At 33.8% G+C, this 22,040-nt stretch overlaps 1 protein-coding gene across 1 annotated transcript; it reads left to right on the top strand.

Annotated features, from left to right (window-relative positions):
• The first annotated feature begins 16,507 nt into the window (after positions 1–16,507).
• LOC114185610 (ubiquitin-NEDD8-like protein RUB2) lies at positions 16,508–21,446 on the top strand. Its single transcript, XM_028073452.1, has 3 exons — positions 16,508–16,806; positions 19,656–19,915; positions 21,092–21,446. The coding sequence occupies exons 1-3, from the start codon at positions 16,714–16,716 to the stop codon at positions 21,201–21,203; spliced, it is 465 nt and encodes a 154-aa protein (XP_027929253.1). The 5' UTR covers positions 16,508–16,713; the 3' UTR covers positions 21,204–21,446.
• The last annotated feature ends 594 nt before the right edge of the window (positions 21,447–22,040 follow it).

The raw sequence follows: 22,040 nt of genomic DNA, 5'->3' as shown, positions 1-22,040 counted from the left end.
CTGTGTACTCACATTTTGAGAGGATGGTGCTGAACCAGTTGCATGAGCTCAATGTGTCTCAACATGAACATCACAACTATTGCAATGAGAGGTTCAATGCATTGGATGGCCAAATCCATGATATCCATGATATGCTCCAATCATTCCAGACCAGAAATGACCCTCAGGATGACTGAGTGTGGTGATTGTTTAGGATCATGCATTGCATCCGTGTGTTTGTCATTTTTCAGTTTGAGTTCTGTCTGTTTCAGTTGGTTGTTTTTCATTTCAATCGGTTGATTGTATCAGCTTTATGCATATGTTTTCTGTTTTCAGTTTCTGTTGGTTGTATTCCCTTCCAGTATTAATGAAATGAAATGCAATGCTTGTTATCTTTATCCATTTGTTATGTTTGATGAATCCAAAGGGGGAGAAAAATTGGAAAATGGATAATTGATCACATTAAACTAAGCATTAAAAAATTGGAATCAATAATCAAATCTGAATTTCAACCCATATTATTGATAGGGGGAGCATGATCACAGTTGTATACTTGCTAGCTTGTGTGTATTGCTGCTGTAAAATGTTTTTTCAGGTTCACAAGGTTCAAGCTAAGGTGTTACTTCATCAATTGGTTTCCAACAAATGGAAGAAGCATTTTGTAATGGAAGATAGAAGAAGATATATGGAATAAAGGTTGGCTTCATCAAATCAGGGGGAGATTGTTGACATGAGAAGCCAATGTGGTTTGCTTCTTGAAGATTTGATGAAGATTGAATGAAGCTCTTTTGAACTATCTTGAAGGCATAACCATTGGAATGAAGCCTACATTGATGAAGGAAAGGAGATTTGATGATATCCATGGTGATCAAGGCTGGAATGTGTGCTCTCCATGTAGTTACATCATTAAGAAAGTGTATTTGTTGCTTGTAATTCATGTTGTAGACCTTAAAGCATTAATTAGATGTAGTTTGGTCTTTATTGTGTTTTTAATCTGTTGAATGGTTTTTCAACAGGTTAAAATGTCTCTTTTAGTCTATTGAATGATTTTTCAACAGGTTAAAAGGTTGGTTGCAGTAGTCTTAAACTGCAACAAATTCAATCAATTGATTTAGTTTTTAATCGACTGATTTCACTTAAGTCAAGTGAAATCAACCTGTTGAATTTCGTAACAGTTTGACTATAAAAGTTGTGATTTTCGAAAGAGAGTGTTATTGATAATTTTAGAGCACGATTTGGTTCTGGAAACTTGTGAAAACTCTCTCCTTCGTGATCATAGGTGTTGTAGTTATTGAAGATTGATCTTGGATCAATTATTGAAGCTTTTGGCTTGGTTTGAAGCTTGGAGAAAGTGGTTTGTGGTAGGCAAGGCTATGCTACCACTAAGGTTTGATCTTTCTCAAGCTTTGTGTGTGTGCCTGGTGGTTTTCCAGGTCTGTAAGAGGGTTCTTGCTGTGCTGGTGTGATTCTTGTGTGATTCAAGAGTCTTTTGTGGTGTTTTTGCATATTTTGGAAGTGTAAGGGTGGATACTTGGTAAAACTTTTGAAATAGTGCAAAGTCAAGCTAAGGTTGCCTTGACAAACTGGATGTAGCTCAGGTTTGAGTGAACCAGTATAAAAATTCGTGGTGTCCTCTCTTCTCTAACCTTTCTCTCTTGCATTTTCATTTTAAAGTTTCAAGAACTTGTGCTTTAATCATCTTTTTTCATGTTCTTGCATGTTTTCATAGCATCTGAAGTATTGAGCATGTTTGTATAATCATTTGGAACTGGTCTTGATCATTCTTGAGCATTGTTTCCGGTTTAAAATTCAAATTCGCATTTCTGCATTTTTCCCAGTATTTCAGTCGACTGTTTTTCAATTTCAATCGATTGATTATACCAGAACAGAATCTGTTTAGTAAAATCAATCTGTTAACTCTATTTTTGATCGATTGAAAGTGTATAGCTCAGTATTGTTTGCATTCTAACTTGGTGATCTATTTGATTCAATTAAAGGTGGTTTTTAGCTTGCAAAGATAGCCTAAATTTTTAACTAGCCAATTCAACCCCCCCCCCCTTCTTGGCTTTTCAACCATTTCAAAAGTAATAACTTTTTCATTTACTCATTGTGAGAAAATTGTATTGTCCCTGTTAAAGTTGTGTCTGACATATTCTCTTTGTGTCACCATCTTCTTACTCTAAGGTATGTCTAACAGTGATTCTATCTTGGGTACAAGTAGTGGGGATAGTGGATCTATGAGCGAGTCGAGTGGTTCTACATCCAGTGAGAAGGGGTTTCATATGGATGTGGTTCCGGATGTAAGGGAAGATCTAGCGAAAGAGGTGGCTGAAAGTAGTTTGCCAGTGAAGGTTGGATATGATTGGGTGGCTTCAGACGTGCAAAATTAGTACTCATTATTCAGATGGTCCCGATTATTAGAATCATGGTTGTGCGTCCGCGTACTTGAAAGGGACGATTCGTCAACTATTATATCCTTAGAACGTGTTAGTGTTGTCGATTGCGTATGCCATGGTCAAGAGCACACTGAAGAAGGGTTGTTTTACATGTATATGTGCCACTTTTCTCAACTACATGTTCGACTACCCTTAGATGAATTTACCATGGGAGTATTACATCTTCTGGACATTGCCCTAACTTAACTACACCTTAATAGTTTTGGGTATTTGCAAGCATTCTGATTGTTATGCCGGACACTGTATCTTAATCCATCTCCAAAATGCTTCTTATATTTCTATGATACTGATTGAGGGATCCGATCACTCTGCTATCTCTTGTTAGCTAGCCTGGTATAAATAAGTATCTTGGACGCTTTTTCTCAATCGTTTAAGCACTTTAAAGACGGCTTTTTCAAAGTTGTTGTGAAGCAATAAGGACGAACATTATTCTACAACGACGATGGAAGCACTAAATTTCCATTTAGTTGGACGGATAATTCGAGGCATTATAAAGGAACGAAAAAGGAGGAGTTGTCGACAGATGAGAAACAAACAATGGAGATTTTTGGGAGGTTTAGCAAAAAATTACCTACTAAGGGTTTAGTTAGGGTTTATTTATCAATGCACCCTCTTGTTGATCTTGAAGGTATCATGCTTTATTTTCTCTGTTTACTTTAGACTAAGAATGACGACAAATTGTGTGTTTGTGGTGTAGGTCACATGGCTCAATTAGGGAATAAGAACTTGAGTATGTTCAAGAGTCAAAGGAAGGAGCTAGCTAAGAAGGCCAAGAATGTCGGGGATGCTGACATTCCCAATATGAAGGAGCCACTGGTGGAGGTTTGGATGCAAGGTGGTTCGAAGAGAAAAATGACAATTCCTACCAAGAAGGGAGTCGGGAAGGATATTAAGAGAGTCAGGGTGGAGCTTTTAAGGCCAGAATCATCTTTTGGGATTAAGAGACCAGAGGTTGGCCTGATAGAGTTGCTTGAAACCACTATTCGTCGTGACATCGAGATTAGCCTAGATGAGGTCGTGTTGTCCTCTTTAGACAATATGGAGCCTAGTGCCATGGTGAAGGTAATGGTGGAGTTTAGTAGTAAAGCTTTGATTCTGAGTCGCAGGGTTGGCAACTTGCTGTAGAAGGAGATTAAGGAAGGGGGAAAAGCCAAAGTGGAGTAAGCCAATAAAGAACTAAAGACACTGTAAGCCAAATACGAAGAAGGCAAAGTAGCTTGGGAGAAGGAGAAAGAAGAATTAGTTGCCAAAAGGAAGCAATTGGGCTCTTGGAAGGTGAGGTGTCGGGATTCAAAAAAGAAGATGAGGGAAAAAACTAAGGACCTGGAGATAGATAACAATGAGCTGTAGGAGAAATACCAAGGGATAAAGGTTGAGCTTGAAGATTTGAAAACATATATAGTTCAAGAGCACATCAATGACTTTAATAAGGGTTTTAGGCAAGCGACTTTATTTTACAAGGAGGTGGATGCTGAGGATTCTCACTTCGACGTGAACAAAGATGCTGTCGACGATCGCTTGCTGGATGAGGAAGTAGTGGATTCTGATCAAGTTATGGAAGAGCCTGAGGCTGCTAATGCTGATCCTGTTGTTGATGGAGAGACGGTGGCTATTGACGAGGCCGAGATTCATACTAAGTGATTTTATTCGGATAGTATTTTTGTTTTTATAAGCTCAAGTTTGTAATAATCCATACTTTTTATTGGCCATGAACATCTTTTATTGTTTTCGTTTTTACTACTTTGAAATATATTCCTCTTTCTTTATAGTTACGTATATGTGTTTTTCGTTTTTAAGATGTCATTTTCGCATTTTTAATGTTTGATCGTTTCGCGTATTTTGTTGACCGCCTATTTATATTAAGTATTTCTCCGAGATATATAGATGTTGGTGCTAACTTGTGATAAAGTAGTTGTAGGCATTTTGTAATAATTTTTGTTTGTCCATGACCGCCTATTTATGTTGGATGTTTCGTGTAATTGTTAAGATATATAGTTGACATAAATTTGTCTATGAATTTGCAATAAAGATATTGGCAAGAAATTGTATTAATTTTGCTCGACTAGAACCGCTTACCTAAGTATGTTGTAGGGAACTTAAGAATAAATGGTTATTCAACCATGACCGCTTACTTAAGTAAGCGGCAGGGAATTCAAATATATGTGTTCGATCAAGACTGCCTATCGGAGTATGCGACAGGAAATTTAGAGATTAGAAATAAATGTGCTTAACCAGGACTGCCTATCTAAGTAAGCGATAGAGAGCTTAGAAAATACAACAATTTTTGCAATGAACCATGATTTTATTGATCGTTTGTGTGCCTCGTTAAGAACTCCCTAGCCAAAACACTCCTTAGGGAAAAATGTCAGGTGAGGAAAAAGAGTACACTTAGGGTTACAAGTTGTTGATTCTTTACGGCCCGAGCTGAAATAAAACTTGAGATGGGATGTATTCAATGTGTTAGATATTGGATCCCCAGATAGCTGCTCCAACCTATAGGCGCCTCCACCTATGTCCTCGCGCACCTTGTATCGCCCATCCCAATTGGCTGAAAACCATTTGTCTTTTTTCCTATCGTTGCTTGTCATTCTCCATACTAAATCTCTCCTTACGAATGTACATGGCTGAAGTTTGGGGAGCTGTATTTTCTTGCGGCTCTCTGTTTGGCCACCATGTTCCTGATTTGTGCCTTCTCTCGCAACTCTGTTATTAGGTCGAGGTTTATGCATAGACTATCTTCGTTCGCTTTGTCACCATATGTTTGCCTTCTTAGAGAGGGTTCTCCAATTTCTACCAGAATCATGGCCTTTGTTCCATATACCATGCTGAAAGGTGATTTGTCAGTGGCGGATTGCGGTGTACATCTATATGCTTATAGTACTTCAAAAAATTCTTCTGGCCACTTTCCTTTCGACCCATCCAGCCTCTTTTGTAATTCGACTAGAATTATCTTGTTGGCGGCTTGGCCTTGCCCATTAGTTTGCGAATGCTCCATTGAGTTGGTGATATGTTTGACTCTTAGGCCGGTATAGAATTTCGCCAATTCTTTGTCTATAAATTGTCTCCTGTTATCGGTTATAATTGTATATGGCACCCCGTATCGACATACTATACTTTTCCAAACAAACTGCTGGACTTGTTGTGTTGTAATGGTGGCTAATGGTTGGGCTTCAATCCACTTCATGAAATACTCAATTCCTACTATAAGGAACTTAACTTGTCCCTTCCCTGGTGTGAATGGTCATAAAATGTTCATGCCCCATTTTGCAAATGGCCATGGGGAAAGTATGTGGTGCAATTCCTACTGCCTTTTGTGAATGAGATTGTCATGCTTTTTGCACGACATACACTTCTTAAAAAATTCATGACAATCTAATTTCATGGTTGGCCAGAAGTAGCTTGCCCTCAAGATCCTAGCTATCATTGTTCAAGATCCGAAATGATATTCATATATTCCTTCATGGATTTCTTTCATGACGTAGGACGCCTACTCCTTTGTGACACATTTTAGCAAGGGCTGACTATATCCCCGTTTATACAACGCTTCTTCAACTAACGTGTAGCTTGCTACTTTTGATAGCCATCCTTTGTTCATAGGATTGGGGAGGGTCCCAGTCTTTAAGTATTGTGTGTATGGCGTCATCCAATTATCGTCATCGGCATGTAGGTTCATACAGGTGATAGCTGTTGAAGTGTTGTCAACGTTTATTGTAGCATGGACTTGTACCTCCCCTTCTTTCTAGTACTTACCAACTTGGACAGAGAGTATGCCTGTGTGTTGTCTCCTCTTAGTATGTGTTGTATTGCTATTTCATCGAAGTTGGAGCTTAAGATGTCACGGACCAAGTGGTAGTACTAAAGGAGCATTGAGTCCTTAATTTGGTATTTGTCGTTGAGATGCCCTATCGTGAGCTTGGAATCAGTCTTGCACACTAGCCGACACACTCCTACTTCTCGTGCTAGTAACAATTCGGCAAGGATAGCCTTGTATTTTGTTTGGTTGTTAGATGTTTTGAAGATGAACTATAGGGATTTTTCGATGAGGATTTGGTTTGGTCCTTCTAGCACAATGACAACTCATGCTCCCTTTTGGTTGGAAGAACCGTCAATATACAAGGTCCATTGGTCTTCCTCTGCGTTTGCTGCAGGTTGTTGACAAAGTCCAACAAGCATTGAGCTTTGATGGGTCCATGTGGTTCATATCGTATGTTGAATTCTAACAACTCGACGGACCATGACGACGTTCTTCGGGCTAGGTCAGGTTTTTGGAGGATTCTTTGGATGGGGTAGTCAGTTTTTACAACGACTTAATGGTTTTGGAAATAGGATCGAAGTCCTCTTGCTGCGTTTACAAGGGATAAGGCCAGTTTTTTCACCATTTGATATCTAGTTTCAGGATCTTGCAATGCTTCGCTAACAAATATACTAGGTATTGGGTACCTTCCAACTCTTGTACCAAGGTCGCATTGATTGTGCACTCTGTGGTCGTGATGTATACCAGTAGTGGGAAATGATAACTCCTCCCTATCCATCCTTATGAGAATTAGTGCCTCATAGGAGAATGCTTTCTTCACCACATACCCACATATAGACCTTCATAATTTGGTGTCCATTTGCCTCTGTGGTCCTTTTGTATAAGTAAAATCTTTTTCAAAACTAAATCACCTTCATGAAATCCTTTGGGACGCAACTTTTTGTCAAACGTTTTTTCCTCCTTCTTTTGTATAATTGTTCATGACATACCGTGGTTATCCTTTTTCCATAATGAAGTTAAATGGGTCAGATCTGGCTTGAACCCACTTTGCTTCCTCTAATTAAGTTTCCATTAATACTCGCAATGATGGGATTTCCACCTCAAAGGGGAGTACTGCTTCCATTCTATATACCAGAGAGAAAGGTATTGCCCCAATTAAAGTACGTACTGACATATGATATCCATGCAAATCAAAAGGAAGCATCTCATGCCAATCCTTATACATGACCACCATCTTTTATATAATCTTCTTTATGTTTTTATTAGCAGCCCCAACTGCCCCATTCATCTTCTGACAATAAGGAGAAGGTTCCCAATCATCCTCATTATCATTTTCCATATTGTCAATAGAGTGCTCAAAATTAGGAATATCGACATTAATATTTTTAAAACATTCATCATCATATTTGCATCATTTAAGTTTATAAAACGAATAAATAAAACGAAAATGATAAAAAAACCAAATTATAAATGTTTTGTATTGTCACACTAAGCATAAAAGAAAAAAAATTCATCTCGTAAAGTCTTGAATCCTAAAGCTTCGAGTAAAGTAATAGGATTATCACATTTTCTCCAAATTAAACATCACAGGTAAATTCGTTATCTCTCAATTATTCAGCTACACGTCTAGAGGACAAGATCGCATAAAGTTTAAGCTTTCAGATCCAATTTCATCCTCGATGGTCGATATTTGACAAGTGTTAATCCATCCAGCACTACAGAAGCTCTCTTCGATGTCACTGATGTGAATCTTCCCTATCTTTCGTTCTCGTCCTTCTATGCGAGCTAGGCTTTGCTCCTTCTTTTCTTCTATCAGTCTTCTACTGTCCTTTTTATCCGTACAACATACTTGCATAAAGTTCTTGTTGATCAAATTCTGTAGAAAATTTTTGAACTTGTTGCACGCCTCGATGGAATGTTTAGCACCTGGATGGAACCCGCATGCATCGCTTAAGTTATATTTACCTTCCAACAATCCTATTGTTAGTAGTGCCTAAAAAATAAACCTTCGTGAACTCTGAATTTTGCTCACATTTTTCACCAACTTGTGTCCCTCGAGATCAATAGCATTTATCGAAGTTGTTCCTGCAGAGAACAAATAAGATGTCAGACACAAGCGTTACCTGACCCTAGTCCGCAATCTCCTCAGTAGGCTTCCTCTTGACTGGTATATGTCGTCTGTGGATATCTCGGTGTGAATTGGTTTGGATCCGAGAGGGTTTACCTGCAGAAGAGACTCCGATGCTCAAGTCAGCAAAACCTCTTAAAAAGTCAAATCTCGTAATTAGGAGAGTAATGAATGCGTACCTTAAAATTTTGGGGTCCATGTGCATTTATAGGTTATTAATTATGCTTAGCCACGTCATGGGCTGGGCCCTTGTTTAGGTCGTAGGTGGGCCTGGGTCTTGGGCCAAGCCTTTTAGGACGATTATCGTGGGCCCTTAGGGGCCTTGTGGGTAATTCTCTGAACCTGTCATGTTCTTGCTTAATCATCTTAAGTTTTCGGCCTAGATTGGTTACCTTTTAACAACTTAGGCTAGGTACTGCTAACTATTCATACATGGTGATTACTTGCGTATATAGGCGGGTTTTATGGCTATAGTCGGGTTGAACCGGCTAGGTGTGGTACAGAAGCATTATCATGCCCAAAGAGGGGATTGACCTTAATGTTGGGTTTATTCTCTTGAAATTTTAACCACCCTAAGTCGATTAAAGCTTGCACTTTGTGTTTGAAAGACAAACATTTCTCAATAGAATGACCAATGGCTCCCCCGTGATAATCACATGTGACATTTACATCAAAATACTTAGAGTAGGGAGGCTCGAATGGCTTCATCGGGCAAATAGCTACCAAAGCATTACAGAGTAGATCCGACAATAACTCCGTGTAAGTCACAAGAATAGGAGTGAAATGAATATAATTCTTTTCTTGATTCCTTCTAGGGCTAGTGATTTGCCCTAAAGAATGGTTGGGATTTGTGTTAGCCTCAATTTTCCAAGTGTTATTTGAGGCGTGTTGTGATTGATAGGATCCTTGTTGTGGAGATTATGCTTGGTAAGCAAGAGTCTGATTTTCCCACCTAGGTATTGTTGATTCTGCGTGCACCTCTACTTCCATCTTCTTCCCAAGACTGAAATCAAGCTTTTTAGGAATTGTAGCCGCTAATGGGCTATATGAAATTTTTCCATTTTTCAGCTCAATCTCTATCCTTTCACCTATGATGATGATATCAACGAAATTTGAGGATACATTCCCCACCATGTGCTCATAGAATGGTGGTTGCAACGTGTTCACAAACATTGCCACCATTTCCTTATCATGAAGAGGATGTTCCACCTGAGAAGCAAGCTCTTTCCATCGTTGTGCATACTCCTTAAATGATTCAGCATCCTTTTTGGCCATGTTTTGTAATTGCAACCGATCTGGTGCAATATTCATGTTATACTTGTACTATTTCAAAAAGGCATCCACAAAATCCATCCAAGAACGAATGCGAGATGCTTCCAAGTGTGTATACCAACTCAATGCTACCCCAGCCAATTGGAAGAAGTGGATTAACAATTTTTCATCATAAGCATAGGCATCCATCTTTCGAAAATACATGGTTAGATGGCTTCTAGGGCATGTGGTACCCTTGTACTTTTTGAATTCCGAAACTTTAAACTTGTGGGGTATTGTGACATCACGAACTAGGCTTAAACCCGCAACATCGCCAAACCCATAGTTTCCACCTCCCTCAATAGCTCGTAGCTATTCTTCCAAAATTTCCAACTTAGTTTTGGTTCCCTCAACATCAACGGATACGAACTGCATAGTAGGGTGTGGTGTAATCTTGCCCAAAGAGTCATCACCGAAAGTTGTGTTTAAAGGCTTGGGTATCACAGTCACTTGTGGTTTCGCAAAGGTAGTTGCTTCATTCCTTGGAGTATTGATTGGGAATGAGAAGGAAGCATGTTCAGCCTCTAAATATTCTCCAATAGGTGGGGTGTAACCAGATGGCAATCTGTACGCTGGGAAAGCAACAAGAGTGTCGTGAGTGCTTTCCTCACCCTTTGCTGATGAAGCTTCTCCTAAGGCCTTTAAGGACTTCAAAGCCTCCAAGATTTGACCTACTTGGTCCTTTAGTTGATTGATATTTGCTTTTATTGTCTCTTGTGCGGTTTCCCAGTCCTCTATATTCTTACTATTTGCTCGCGTTCTGTAAGGGTGCCTTGGCCTTGCCGTATTTGTTTTTTATATTTTTGCGCTATTATTTTTATTAAACAAAATAAAATAAGAAAAAGAAAAGGAAGGGAAAACAGAATGAAAATAATTTATTTTATACAAAATTATAAAGATGTGAGTAAATTAACATGGAAAAGAGTCAATACAAACTCCACCCTCTAAAAAGCTCATAAATAAGTGCGTTAGAAAGAAAACCTAATCTCTAGCCCTAGCTATCATGCTCTTAAATTACTTTCTACAACCCTAGAGGATGATTTCTTCTTCAAAGTATCAAATCCTAATTGACCCCGACTCCAAATTCCATGTTAACTTCGTTTTTTTTTTCAAATTTAATCACAACTTTATAATTTCGAGTCTAAAATCAAATAAACATGATGAGATGACATGGCAAAACATAAATACATGAATGCATAATATGTCATGCATGATTTTATTACTAATACAAAATCAAGAGAAAAGAAAAATAAATAAATAAAAAGATAAAATAAAATAAAATAAACCGAGGAATAAAAAGACGTGTATATCTCCCCTTATGCCTTAACAAAGGTTCGATGCCTAATGGATCTAAGGTAAAAATAGATGCGCTTACCAGGATGGTTTCCTAATACCTAAATATCAAGGTCACTAGAGCTATGACCCACTTCATGGCATTTCCCACGACAGTTGGTAAACCACAAGAGGTGGGAGTACCAATGAAGCAAACAAACTCTAGCTGGGGTTCTCACAATGACCACTTGGGAAGTACATCCACTGTGGCACTGCTACACAATCCCCTATAATTCTAAAGTTACTCAGACCCGGGTATATTGTTGGCACAAGCAAGCTTGAAGTAAAGAATTGATAAAGCCATGTGCATGAAGATCTTAAATGTTTGATGAAGAATGATGAAGATCCTCTTGAAGATTAAGTTTTAGTGTGTGAAATCTGTAAATAACATGTTAAATGTAATGTGTTTGTGTTATACATTGTTGATAGGCTATATGACATAGGTTAGATGTCTTGTGTGCCTTAGTGTGTCTCTTTTAGTATGTTAAAATGGGTTTTAACAGGTTAAAAGGCTTGCTGTATATAATTTCTGGTATGAATGCATTCAGTCCATTGAATTATTTTTCAATCGACTGATTTCACTTAAGTCAGGTGAAATCAGTCGATTGTACGCAAAATTTAATCGACTATTTTCACTTAAACCAGACTATATAAGTTGTGTTTTTACGAGCAGAGGTGCAAATATGAGTTTTTCTAAACGAAACCTTGTCATTCATCTCTAGGAAGCATTCTCTCTCTGCAATACACAACTAGAACTTGTATTTTGAAGATCTTTGTTGATCTTGAAGGCATTTTGGCTTGTGAGTAGCTTGAAGAACATATGTATGGTTGGCTAGGGACAGCCACCATCAGGTTTGGATGTTCTTGTGCCTTTGGATGGTTTGCCTGATGTGATTTCAGGTCTGCAAGTGTGATTCTTGTAGGTTGTGTGTCTAGATTTTTGTGTGAGTCTAAATTCTTGTGTGTTTTGTTGTTCAAAAGTGTAATCTCGGTTTGTGATTTGTAAAACTTTTGAATTTAGTGGAAACCAGGCTCAAGTTATCCTGGTAAACTGGATGTAGCTCTGTGATTGAGTGAACCAGTATAAAAACATTGTGCATTCTTCTTTCCTTCATCTCACTCTCGTTGAAACTCTTTAAAAACTCAAGAAAACCAAGCAATTTGATCTTTGGGCTGATTTAAGGCCTTCTTGTGTAATCTGAGGCTTTATACTTGTTATAAATACTGATTAGAACAAGTCTTGTATGTAAAAGATTGTTATTTGAGTTGAATTCGCAAATTTTGCATTCTGCATAATTCTCCAGTATTTTAGCCGATTGATTTGTCTTTTTAATCGATTGTTTCATAGCATCAAGAACAATTTAGTCTCCTGTTTTATATTTTAATCGACTGAAAGTGTACTGGTCTGCTGCATTTACATCCAAACTTTCCCGTCCATTAGATTCAATTGAAAAGAGGTTTAAGCTTTCAAAAAGTTTTATAAAGCCAATTCAACCCCCTTGCTTAGCTAAACTCACCATTTCAAAACTAACATATAGGGCCCCACTCATGTCATGCACATAATGTGTGTGTGTGAAGGGAGGATAATGCATACCCAAACCCCTTCCTGCAAACAAATAGAAAAAAACCAGACAACTATAAACAACAAAGTCATCTATCCTAGGATTCAAAATTCAAGCATAAAAATAAAGCAATATGAACAAAAAAAAAATCAATCATCCAAAATGAACAAAAAATATACAATAATAATAATAAATGAGAAAAAAAATTAAAATAAATAAATATAAGAAGAAAAAGAGGAATGAAAAAGAAAGAGAAAAAAAAAATTGAAAAAACCACATCAATTTTATATATTTAATTAAATGGTCTAACTCTCTAAAGTCCCCAATGGAGTGACCATTTGTCACAACCAAAATCGCGATGGGATGACGAACCAACAAACAAATAAAAAAAAGAGACATTTGGAGTCACCACCATAGTTATTATAGGAAACAACGGAAAACCATAAAAAAAGAGCAAGGTCTACGAAAACAGATTTGGGTAGGGAGTTGGTTACGTGTAGGAAAGGTGTTAGCACCCTACAACGCCCGTACCTTTAAGTAAAATACAAATGGATGTGGTCTCCTTTAAATGTTTATTTTCCAAAAAATAAAATAAAATAAAATATAAATAAATAAAGATGACAAAGAAAATTCAAAGGAACAAAAAAAGATTTTTGTTTTTTGGGCCCGACAAGGATTACTCCTTGCTGCTACATATCTCCATTTATAACAGAGAATCAGGATCACGTAGTTCTTTTGAAAAACCTTTAGGAAAAAAAATTGAAAACAACCTGATTGTTTTTTTTTTTTGAGTGAAAATGTTGATATTTTAAATTTTCAGAAATATGTTAAATAAAACAAAAACATTAAATACGAGACCGATGCAGATGATCATTTTAAAAACATATTTTATTATTACTTTTTATTTAAAAAAACGAAAGAAAGGAAACTAAAATACTAAGTTGATGCGGACGATCATTATATTATTTCTTTTTTAAAAGCGAATTTTAATTATTTGCTTAGAAACGAAACTCATTATAGAAATTGATTATAATATGGACCATTTTAAAAGCTAATAATATGATAAGAAAAAACATGTAAAAGCTAAAGTTCAACACCAAAACCCACATCAATGTATGATTCTTTTTCAAATATATGAACGATGTACAAATGTATACTTAAAAAATGGGACCCACCTATTTATCATCATTTTGATTGAATTAGAAAGTACAACTAAATCTACGTCACTTTCTCAAAACTCTCATTACACTTTGAATTCAATCAAGCTTTTAAATTTAAAGGGTTTTAAATAATAAAACAAATGATTAAATGATTATAGGCTTGGAAAAACCATGTATGCACTAATAGCTGCTGTAAAAAACATCGAAGACCAAAATCAAATCATTCTCAATGTAGATAAATATTAATACAGTCTTACCAATACTCTTCCCTGGATGAATGAGTTTTTGGTGCTTAAGATTATGGAAAAGAACTCAAGAGCAAGATGAACCGTGAGTTTTTGGGTTTTTTAAGAGAGGCCTCTCAAGGTAAGAAAAAAATCCTTTTTTTCTTTCTTTTTGTCTGATGGGTTTATTATATACACAACAATATAAATCTAAGGAAATATCATAAAAATGTATGTCTTAATTACAACGAATTTTAAAAGGCAAGAATTAGTCTTAATATTATCACATTACGGGAATCAAATCACAGAAAAATATCAGAGCACAAAATCAAATGTGATCAGGAAAATTAATTATAATTAGAAAAAAATATATTCTTGAGAAACATATTACTATTTTTCTCATCTAGAAAAAAATGTGTCATAAAATCAGAGCACAAAATAAATTATCTTTGGGAAAAAAAGGTCCTAAATGTTAGAATAGATTTCGCTTCTAAAAAAAAAGAATCTCATCATTAACTTCTTGATTTGGAGGAGAAATGCCAAAACATAGAGCAAAGTGAGGATATAAAATTTTGGACTGCTGTTAGTTGCAAGAAAAAACAGTGTAGGTGTATAGAGTATTTTGGACTAAAATAGAAACAAAGCCTCAAAAGAAAATACATAAAAGATTAAAACGGCCTTTTTTTTATCTTTTTATTTATTATTATTATTATTATTATTATCCTATTATTTAGACAAAGAAAAAAAATCAAAGAAAAAACTTATTTACTTTATTTTTATTTTTATTTTTTTTTGAAAAAACAAATTATTATTTAATAATTTAATAATTTTATAACTTTATAACTTTATAATTTTAAAATTTTAAAATTTTTTAAATGTATAATTTTGAAATTTTATAAGTTTATAATTTTATAATTTTATAATTATATAGTTTTATAATTTTATAATTTTACATATTAATAAATTAATAACTTGATAGTTTAATAACTTAATAATTTTATAATTTTATAATTATTTCACCAATATGGTCAGAAAAAATTACTCAAACAATAATAAAAGTAATAAAATTAGTTAAAAAGCTATTGAATAAATAATCTTGAAACTTTTTAAACATAAAACTATTGACAAAATTTCTTGAAACATTTCTGTTGAGTGAGATCCAAATGATATCTAGCCATTTGTTCTTTAGAAGACTCTTGAACTTTCTGTTTTAAATTTGTCCCATGCACTAACTCAGAGGCATATGTCTGTTTGTACTATTAAAAGGGTATATGAATTTGATATTCCTAAACAAAGAAACTTTTTAACTAATTCTTTTACTTTTATTATTGTTTGAGTCATTTATTCTTACCATGTTGGTGGGATAATGTTACTGTATATTTTTTCCTTTGCCAAAAATAAGTTTTTAATATAAAATTATAATTTTGTAATCTTATAATTTTAAAAGTTATAATTTTACAATTTTATAATTTATTAACTTAATAATTTAATAAAATAAAAAATAAAAAAATAAAAAAATAATAAAAAAATAATATAATAATATAATAATTTATATTTTAAACTTTTATAATTTTAAAATTTAAAGTTTTAAAATTTTATAATTTTAAAATTTAAAATTTTAGAATTTTATAATTTTAAAATTTAAAATTTTATAATTTTAAAATTTAAAATTTTATAATTTTATAATTTTTATAAAATTTAAAAATTTTATAATTTTATAATTTTGTAATTTTGTAATTTTATAATTTTGTAATTTTGTAATTTTATAATTTTATAATTTTGTAATTTTATATCTTTATAATTTTATAATTCAATATTTTATAATTTTATAATTTTATAATTGTATAATTGTATAATTTTTTATTTTTTAAAATTTTAAATTTTAAATTTTTAAATTTTTAGATTTTTAGATTTTTAGATTTTTAGATTTTATAATTTTATTATTTTAGAATTTTATAAGTTTATAATTTAATAATTTAATAATTTAATAATTTAGTAATTTATTAATTTAATAATTTAACGATTTTACATTTTTATAATTTTATTATTTAATAATTTATAAGTTTATAATTTTATAATTTTATAAGTGTATAATTTTGTAATTTGATAATTTGATAATATGATAATGTTATATTTGTAATTTTATAATTATATTTGTATAATTTTAATTAAATTTAAAAATAATTTCGGTTAATAACTAAGAAAATTCACTGTAGATATTGAATTGAAAAATTTTAAAATTTTAAAAACTAGCACTAAAATTTAACATAGACCGCCGAAAGTTTATAAATTTACAAAAGAAATTAAGTTTGAAAAATTTGATGGCATAAAATATCATGTCTATGAGATTATGTTGAGATCTTTTTAAGTAGATTGTTTGTTACTAATTTATATTTTTATTATATAATAAAACTAGTAAAGATAGTTTAACTAGAAAAAAATACTAAAAGAGTATATTATGTATAAATTTAAAAAAAAAACTTAATAGTATTTATAAAATTTTAGGGTTTCTTTTAACTCAAAACTAAATAAACTTGAAGGAATGGATAGAGATAAAACAAGGACCCTGGTTTTGGTTTAAGTTCAATAGTGTCAAAAAAGTAAGTTCAATAGGTTGAGAGTTTCCAAACACAAGTATAATTGAAGATCCAATCTCCTCACTGTTTCTCCTAGTCCCCATTCATCACACAACCCAAACATTGCTTACAACCTACGAACTACAAATACCCCCTCAGAGGCACTAACCAAACAATCTCTCACTCTCGTTTTCTCTCCCACACTCTCTCTCCTCTCTCTCATTCATCAACATGCAGATCTTCGTCAAGACTTTGACCGGAAAGACCATCACGCTGGAGGTCGAAAGCAGCGACACCATTGACAACGTCAAAGCCAAGATTCAGGTTCTTTCTCTATCTACTTTCTTTCCTTGATAACAACTTTGATTCCGTTCACCTAGGGTTTTATGAGTTTTGTTCATCTATTCTTCTGCGTTTTATTTTCTCTCATTCAATTCGAGGGTTTCTAATCGTTTCGGACCTTTCCAACTTATGCGAGGTCTAGAGTTGAATTGTGCGTCCTATTGAATTAGTTTATTCTATAAATGGTTTTATTACTGTGTTGATATGGTATGTCTGCATAACATATATGTTTTAGAAACTATTTGATTTAGTCCGTGGCCTGACCTGTTGTTAGAGTGGAAATTGGTTAAATTGAAAAGTGTGTGCAGGAGCACAGGTTAAAAAGTGTCTGTAAAAACCTGAAGCTTATGTAAGGAATAACTAAGAAGCATGAGTGGTTAAACCTTTAAACAGTTCTATGTAAGGATTGTAAAATACTTGTTGTATTGTGTCTGCAGAAATTTGAAGCTGAATTACACATTATATTTAATTATTTCTGTTGCTATGGATATTATTTAATTTCAAGGCTTGTAATAATCTATGACTGCTAGGAGTTGATATATTTGTTTCTCAATTATAAGCAAACTTTTACACTACTAAGAATTTATAGTCTGGAATACTTGTCTGAATCACCCCGGAATGATCTCTTTTGTAACAAGATTTCAGTAAATCGGTTTTTGATACACATTAGTAGACTTAGATGTGTAATGAAATTGTTCTGCGTGTTTCCTCTCTTAGTTGTTGACTAATTTGCCTAGTTGTAATACTCTGAATAAGGCTGGACTTGAATTTAGTATGGAAAGCTAAGCTGCTAATGTGGTGTGGTTTTCAAGACTGAATCTGATGAATTGTTGGCAAATGAGTTTCGGTTGTTGGTGAGCTGACGCAAAACCTGTATTGAGCTAGTGAAGAACATTTTATTTTTTTACTTGTGAATGATTTAAAAGTATAAGAGACCCACCAAAGGGACTAATATCAGAGTTTAATTGAAGATAGAAAGAATAAAAAAACTAAGACTTAATAGTTTAGATGAAATGCACTTCATATTTTGCTCACACTTTTATAAAAGTCACAAAGTTTAAGAAGTTTTAAGGCCCTGTATCCATTTCAAACCCATTCAAAATTGATTATGAACCCTTGAATCTGTTTTTGTTCTAAGTACTGGGTTTAAACCAGTTTACAACTGATTTATAATCACTTTGTATTCTGTTATCTAGTTTTATAGCTTGCAAGACCCAAAGAGGTTGCAATTAGTCTATACCTATTCTCCAACTCTGGAAGCATATACTACTAGACTTTCCTTTTCTTCACTTGAACATTGCGTTTTCAAAATGTGGACTAACCAGGCCGAAGAAAGATAACATATAGAGCTATTTTTTATTGTTGACATGATCATTGAAATAGTAAGAGTATGACATGACAAAAAATGGCATAAGTGGTTCTGAATACTATAAATATAAATCAACCAGTAATCTAGTTTGTTGTTAGTTTTAAGTAACTAGGTCAGATCAATAAGGGTCTTTTAAAACTTATTTTAGTTTCTAGCTATGCAGTACCCTAGGTCCATTATATATTCATATACATAATTTGTACAACATTTCCCTATTGCATTTATTTATTCTTTCCATTATTTCAACCATAATTATATTCCTAACAAAAACCATCAGTCTGAATGGTTACACAGAATCTGCAGTCAAATAATATATTAAAATTCATAACCAAATGCATGCAGCAAAATTACTGACTAAAGTGGTCAGAAATAATGATGTTTCTGTGAACATTTATCTTACTACAGAAGCATTCTGAAAATCTAGACTGAAGAAGGATAAATAGAGTATTATATTAATCCAGTTGGACAGTTTTTTTTTATAAATGCCTCATGGTATCAAATATAAGAGACTTATATTTAATCCTATCCAATGAAAATGCTATTCATTTGTTTTAATGTGTTGTGAAACTTGACCGGGTTGAGGCAATGGGTTAATGAGTTAGAGGTTGGACTGTTTGGCCTGGCTAGGTCACCCAGGTTGTATATATTTCTGGGCCAAGCCAGTCTGGTCACTGGTCTGGTCAACGGTTTCTGGTTAAACTTGGTGGATCGGCTAGGCCAAACCAGGTTTCACAACATAGTTTTAACATAATCAACTCCTAGAAAATGAATATATTTTATTATAATTATTTGAAATACAAATGTTATTTTTGTAAGTTAATTCTAATATTTTAATTCAAAGTGTTTAATTTCATACAACAGAACTCATGTGATGTATATAATACTAGTTCTACGATTTTATTTAAAATTTTAACTTTTTATTATACTTGTAATATCAACCAATAATTGCATGATTTGTATAATGATATGCTTACATGTTTAATTCCTACTATGATTTGGATTTTAATACAATGTTATCTGAAGTTTTTCATTACTAACCTGGTCGAATAAATAGACATTTTAAAAAAACATTGCTTATATGTACTGATATTGGATATTGGATTTATCAACCAATTGGATTTGAGATATATGTGTACCATCAAAGATTTTTCGGGGATGATTTGCCTTAATCTTTTCTTTCTTTCAGTCATTGGCTTACAGGCATGACCGTGAAACTTTTGTCCTTCTACTTTAGCAACAACATTAATCATTCGTTTGGCTTAATCTTTTACCCTTGCTCGTTCCATTTCCAGTGTTCTCTCTTATGTACTGATAATCTTTTCTTAACTGGACTGAAAATACTTGATAAACATGTATTGCTGATAGATAGGTCCAAATACCCTTGAGCTGCTATTCCAAAGGGAGCCTTTATGTGAGTTACACCATCAGTTTCTAATAACTTTGGGTGGAATGCATTTTGTAGGACAAGGAAGGTATCCCTCCTGACCAGCAGAGGTTGATTTTTGCTGGTAAGCAACTCGAAGATGGTCGCACACTTGCTGATTATAACATACAAAAGGAATCAACCCTTCACTTGGTCTTGAGGCTCAGGGGAGGAACCATGATTAAAGTGAAGACTCTGACTGGAAAAGAAATTGAAATCGACATTGAGCCAACTGATACGATTGACCGGATCAAGGAACGTGTAGAAGAAAAGGAAGGAATTCCACCTGTGCAGCAGAGGTTTTATCTTCTTTTGTGTTAATTGAGCTTAGCTGCCTTTGCTAATTCAACAGCACATGATTTAACTGTTACATGGAAATGTGCATGTCACTTGTTAACTACAAAAAGCATTTGTTTCTGATCATATTTTTGAATAATTTCCTGTCAATTATTTTTATAAATAAACATAGATATAAGTTCCATGCATGTAGATATCATTGATTCAATATCTTGGCGTACATTATTTCGAGCTTCCTGTTGTAGGGTTATAATTGACAATCATATGGTCTTGTGAAATAGATTTATAAGCAATCTTGCCACTGTGATGAAACGATAGAAGGTGAAAAAATTATATGGCTTCGTTCTTTTGAGCTTTTTAATAAAATTCATTTATCACTTAGTTTATAATTTTGTGTATATTCTAAAATATTATTTATGGACATCAATGTTGGTATTTTGTTTAGCTTTTTCCAGTTTTCCTTGAAGTAGAAGCTCCTCGAATCCGCTTCTATAGAGGCCTTGGTTTTCTTTTTGGGGCTTTGTGCATTGAAAATTTTACTTCAACTTTTAAGAACTGTTTGCATTCAATTTTAGGTATGAATTTAAGTCTCAGTTAGAGATGGGATTCTAGTGTTGGTGTAGGCCTTGGACTCTTCTACTTGATTGGCTAGCTTGTGTTGTAGTTTTCCAAGGTTCTTCTCAAAAACTTTTCTAAGATTGTAGTCGACCTAACCTTTTTTCCTTTTAGAGAAAAGAGAATCCTAAACCGAAGTTGGGTAACAAAGGCTAAGCGTAGGTTAATGTATAATATTTAAAAAAGTTTGAAATGCTTTATCCTTATTCATCCATAAATTTTTGCCCCAGCTGAATTGGAAAATTATTGATAATAGTGCATTATTTGCTTCTTGTCATTGTTATATTCGTAGAAGTCCCGTCAAATTGTAAAGCTTTGCATACTCATTGATGACGGAGAATGTTCTGGTGAATGCCTGATTGCCAATGTTGTATATCAGTTTCGTTTGATTTGCTTGATAATCAAGAGTATCACTGAAATTTTGTCCTCGTTCTTTTATCTGAAGTATTTGATCCGTTTCATGTTATATCTCTGAGGTTTCACTTTAAGTACTATATAAAATTAGACAAAGTACTTTATTCTGTTGGAAACACTAGAATCTGATGATTTGCATTTTTCTGCAGACTCATATATGCAGGTAAGCAGCTTGCTGACGACAAAACAGCCAAAGAGTACAACATTGAGGGTGGTTCAGTACTTCATTTGGTGCTTGCATTGAGGGGTGGTATTTATTAATGTAGATGGATATCAGAACTTAAAGGCTTGAAAGGAAGCTTTATACCTGTCTTCTGAAGACATTACTTTTCTTTTATGTGCTTGGTTTTGTAATTGAGGCTACCATTGGTGGTCACTAACTCGGTATCTTTCGAATTGTATGCTGTTCAAAACCTTAAGTTGGCCTTTAAAATGGGTATATGGACCAATGATTTATAACTGCAGTTTCGAACATGATAATGTTAAACATAATTTCTAGCCCCATTTTCAACCCATTTCATTATGGGTCAGGAATGGATCCATTTTTTATTTTTATTTTTTGCGTTGGACTGGGTGATCTTATTCTCTCTTTTTTTTAAAAAAAACAAAAACTATATGATGAAATACCTCGAAAGGAAAAGTAGTATTACAAAGTCAGTAAGTCAAGGAAGTTTTTAATTCTTTTTGTTTCTATTTTAATAAAATTTTACATTTTTATGGATCTCTTACAATTTTAAACAGTAAGAAATTAAAATAAATTGCGGGATTTTATTTGAAGGCTGAACTTCAATTTAGTTAAAAAGAAGAAGATCAAGTTAATGGGTTTTACTCAACTGCTTGCAGCTTTTGAACGATTGGGTTGTCTTGGTTGAGTTTTCCAATTTAACGCATTTCAGTCTTTCATGGATTAATTTGTTGGGTCCAATTCGTTTTGGCATCGAAATCTTGGGAATGACTAACACTTCCTGAATTAATTTTCAGGAATACAAAAATAGTTCAGGAAAAAAAATTTCCGGTAGTTATTTTGATGGGAAATGAAGAAATTTGTATGGGTGCAGGAAAAGGGAGGTTGATGCATGCTTGTGGATGTTTCTTTAA

Source organism: Vigna unguiculata, chromosome 1, assembly GCF_004118075.2.
Source record: "Vigna unguiculata cultivar IT97K-499-35 chromosome 1, ASM411807v1, whole genome shotgun sequence".
In the NCBI taxonomy this organism is placed as follows: domain Eukaryota; kingdom Viridiplantae; phylum Streptophyta; class Magnoliopsida; order Fabales; family Fabaceae; genus Vigna; species Vigna unguiculata.
Note: the sequence above shows the minus strand (reverse complement) of the source record. Positions and strands in the feature narration are given on the sequence as shown.

Coding starts and splice junctions, on each gene's coding strand:
- LOC114185610 (XM_028073452.1), top strand. CDS start 16,714: ATGCAGATCTTCGTCAAGACTTTGACCGGAAAGACCATCACGCTGGAG. Junction 16,807..19,655: donor ACGTCAAAGCCAAGATTCAG/GTTCTTTCTCTA, acceptor TGCATTTTGTAG/GACAAGGAAGGTATCCCTCC. Junction 19,916..21,091: donor ATTCCACCTGTGCAGCAGAG/GTTTTATCTTCT, acceptor ATTTTTCTGCAG/ACTCATATATGCAGGTAAGC.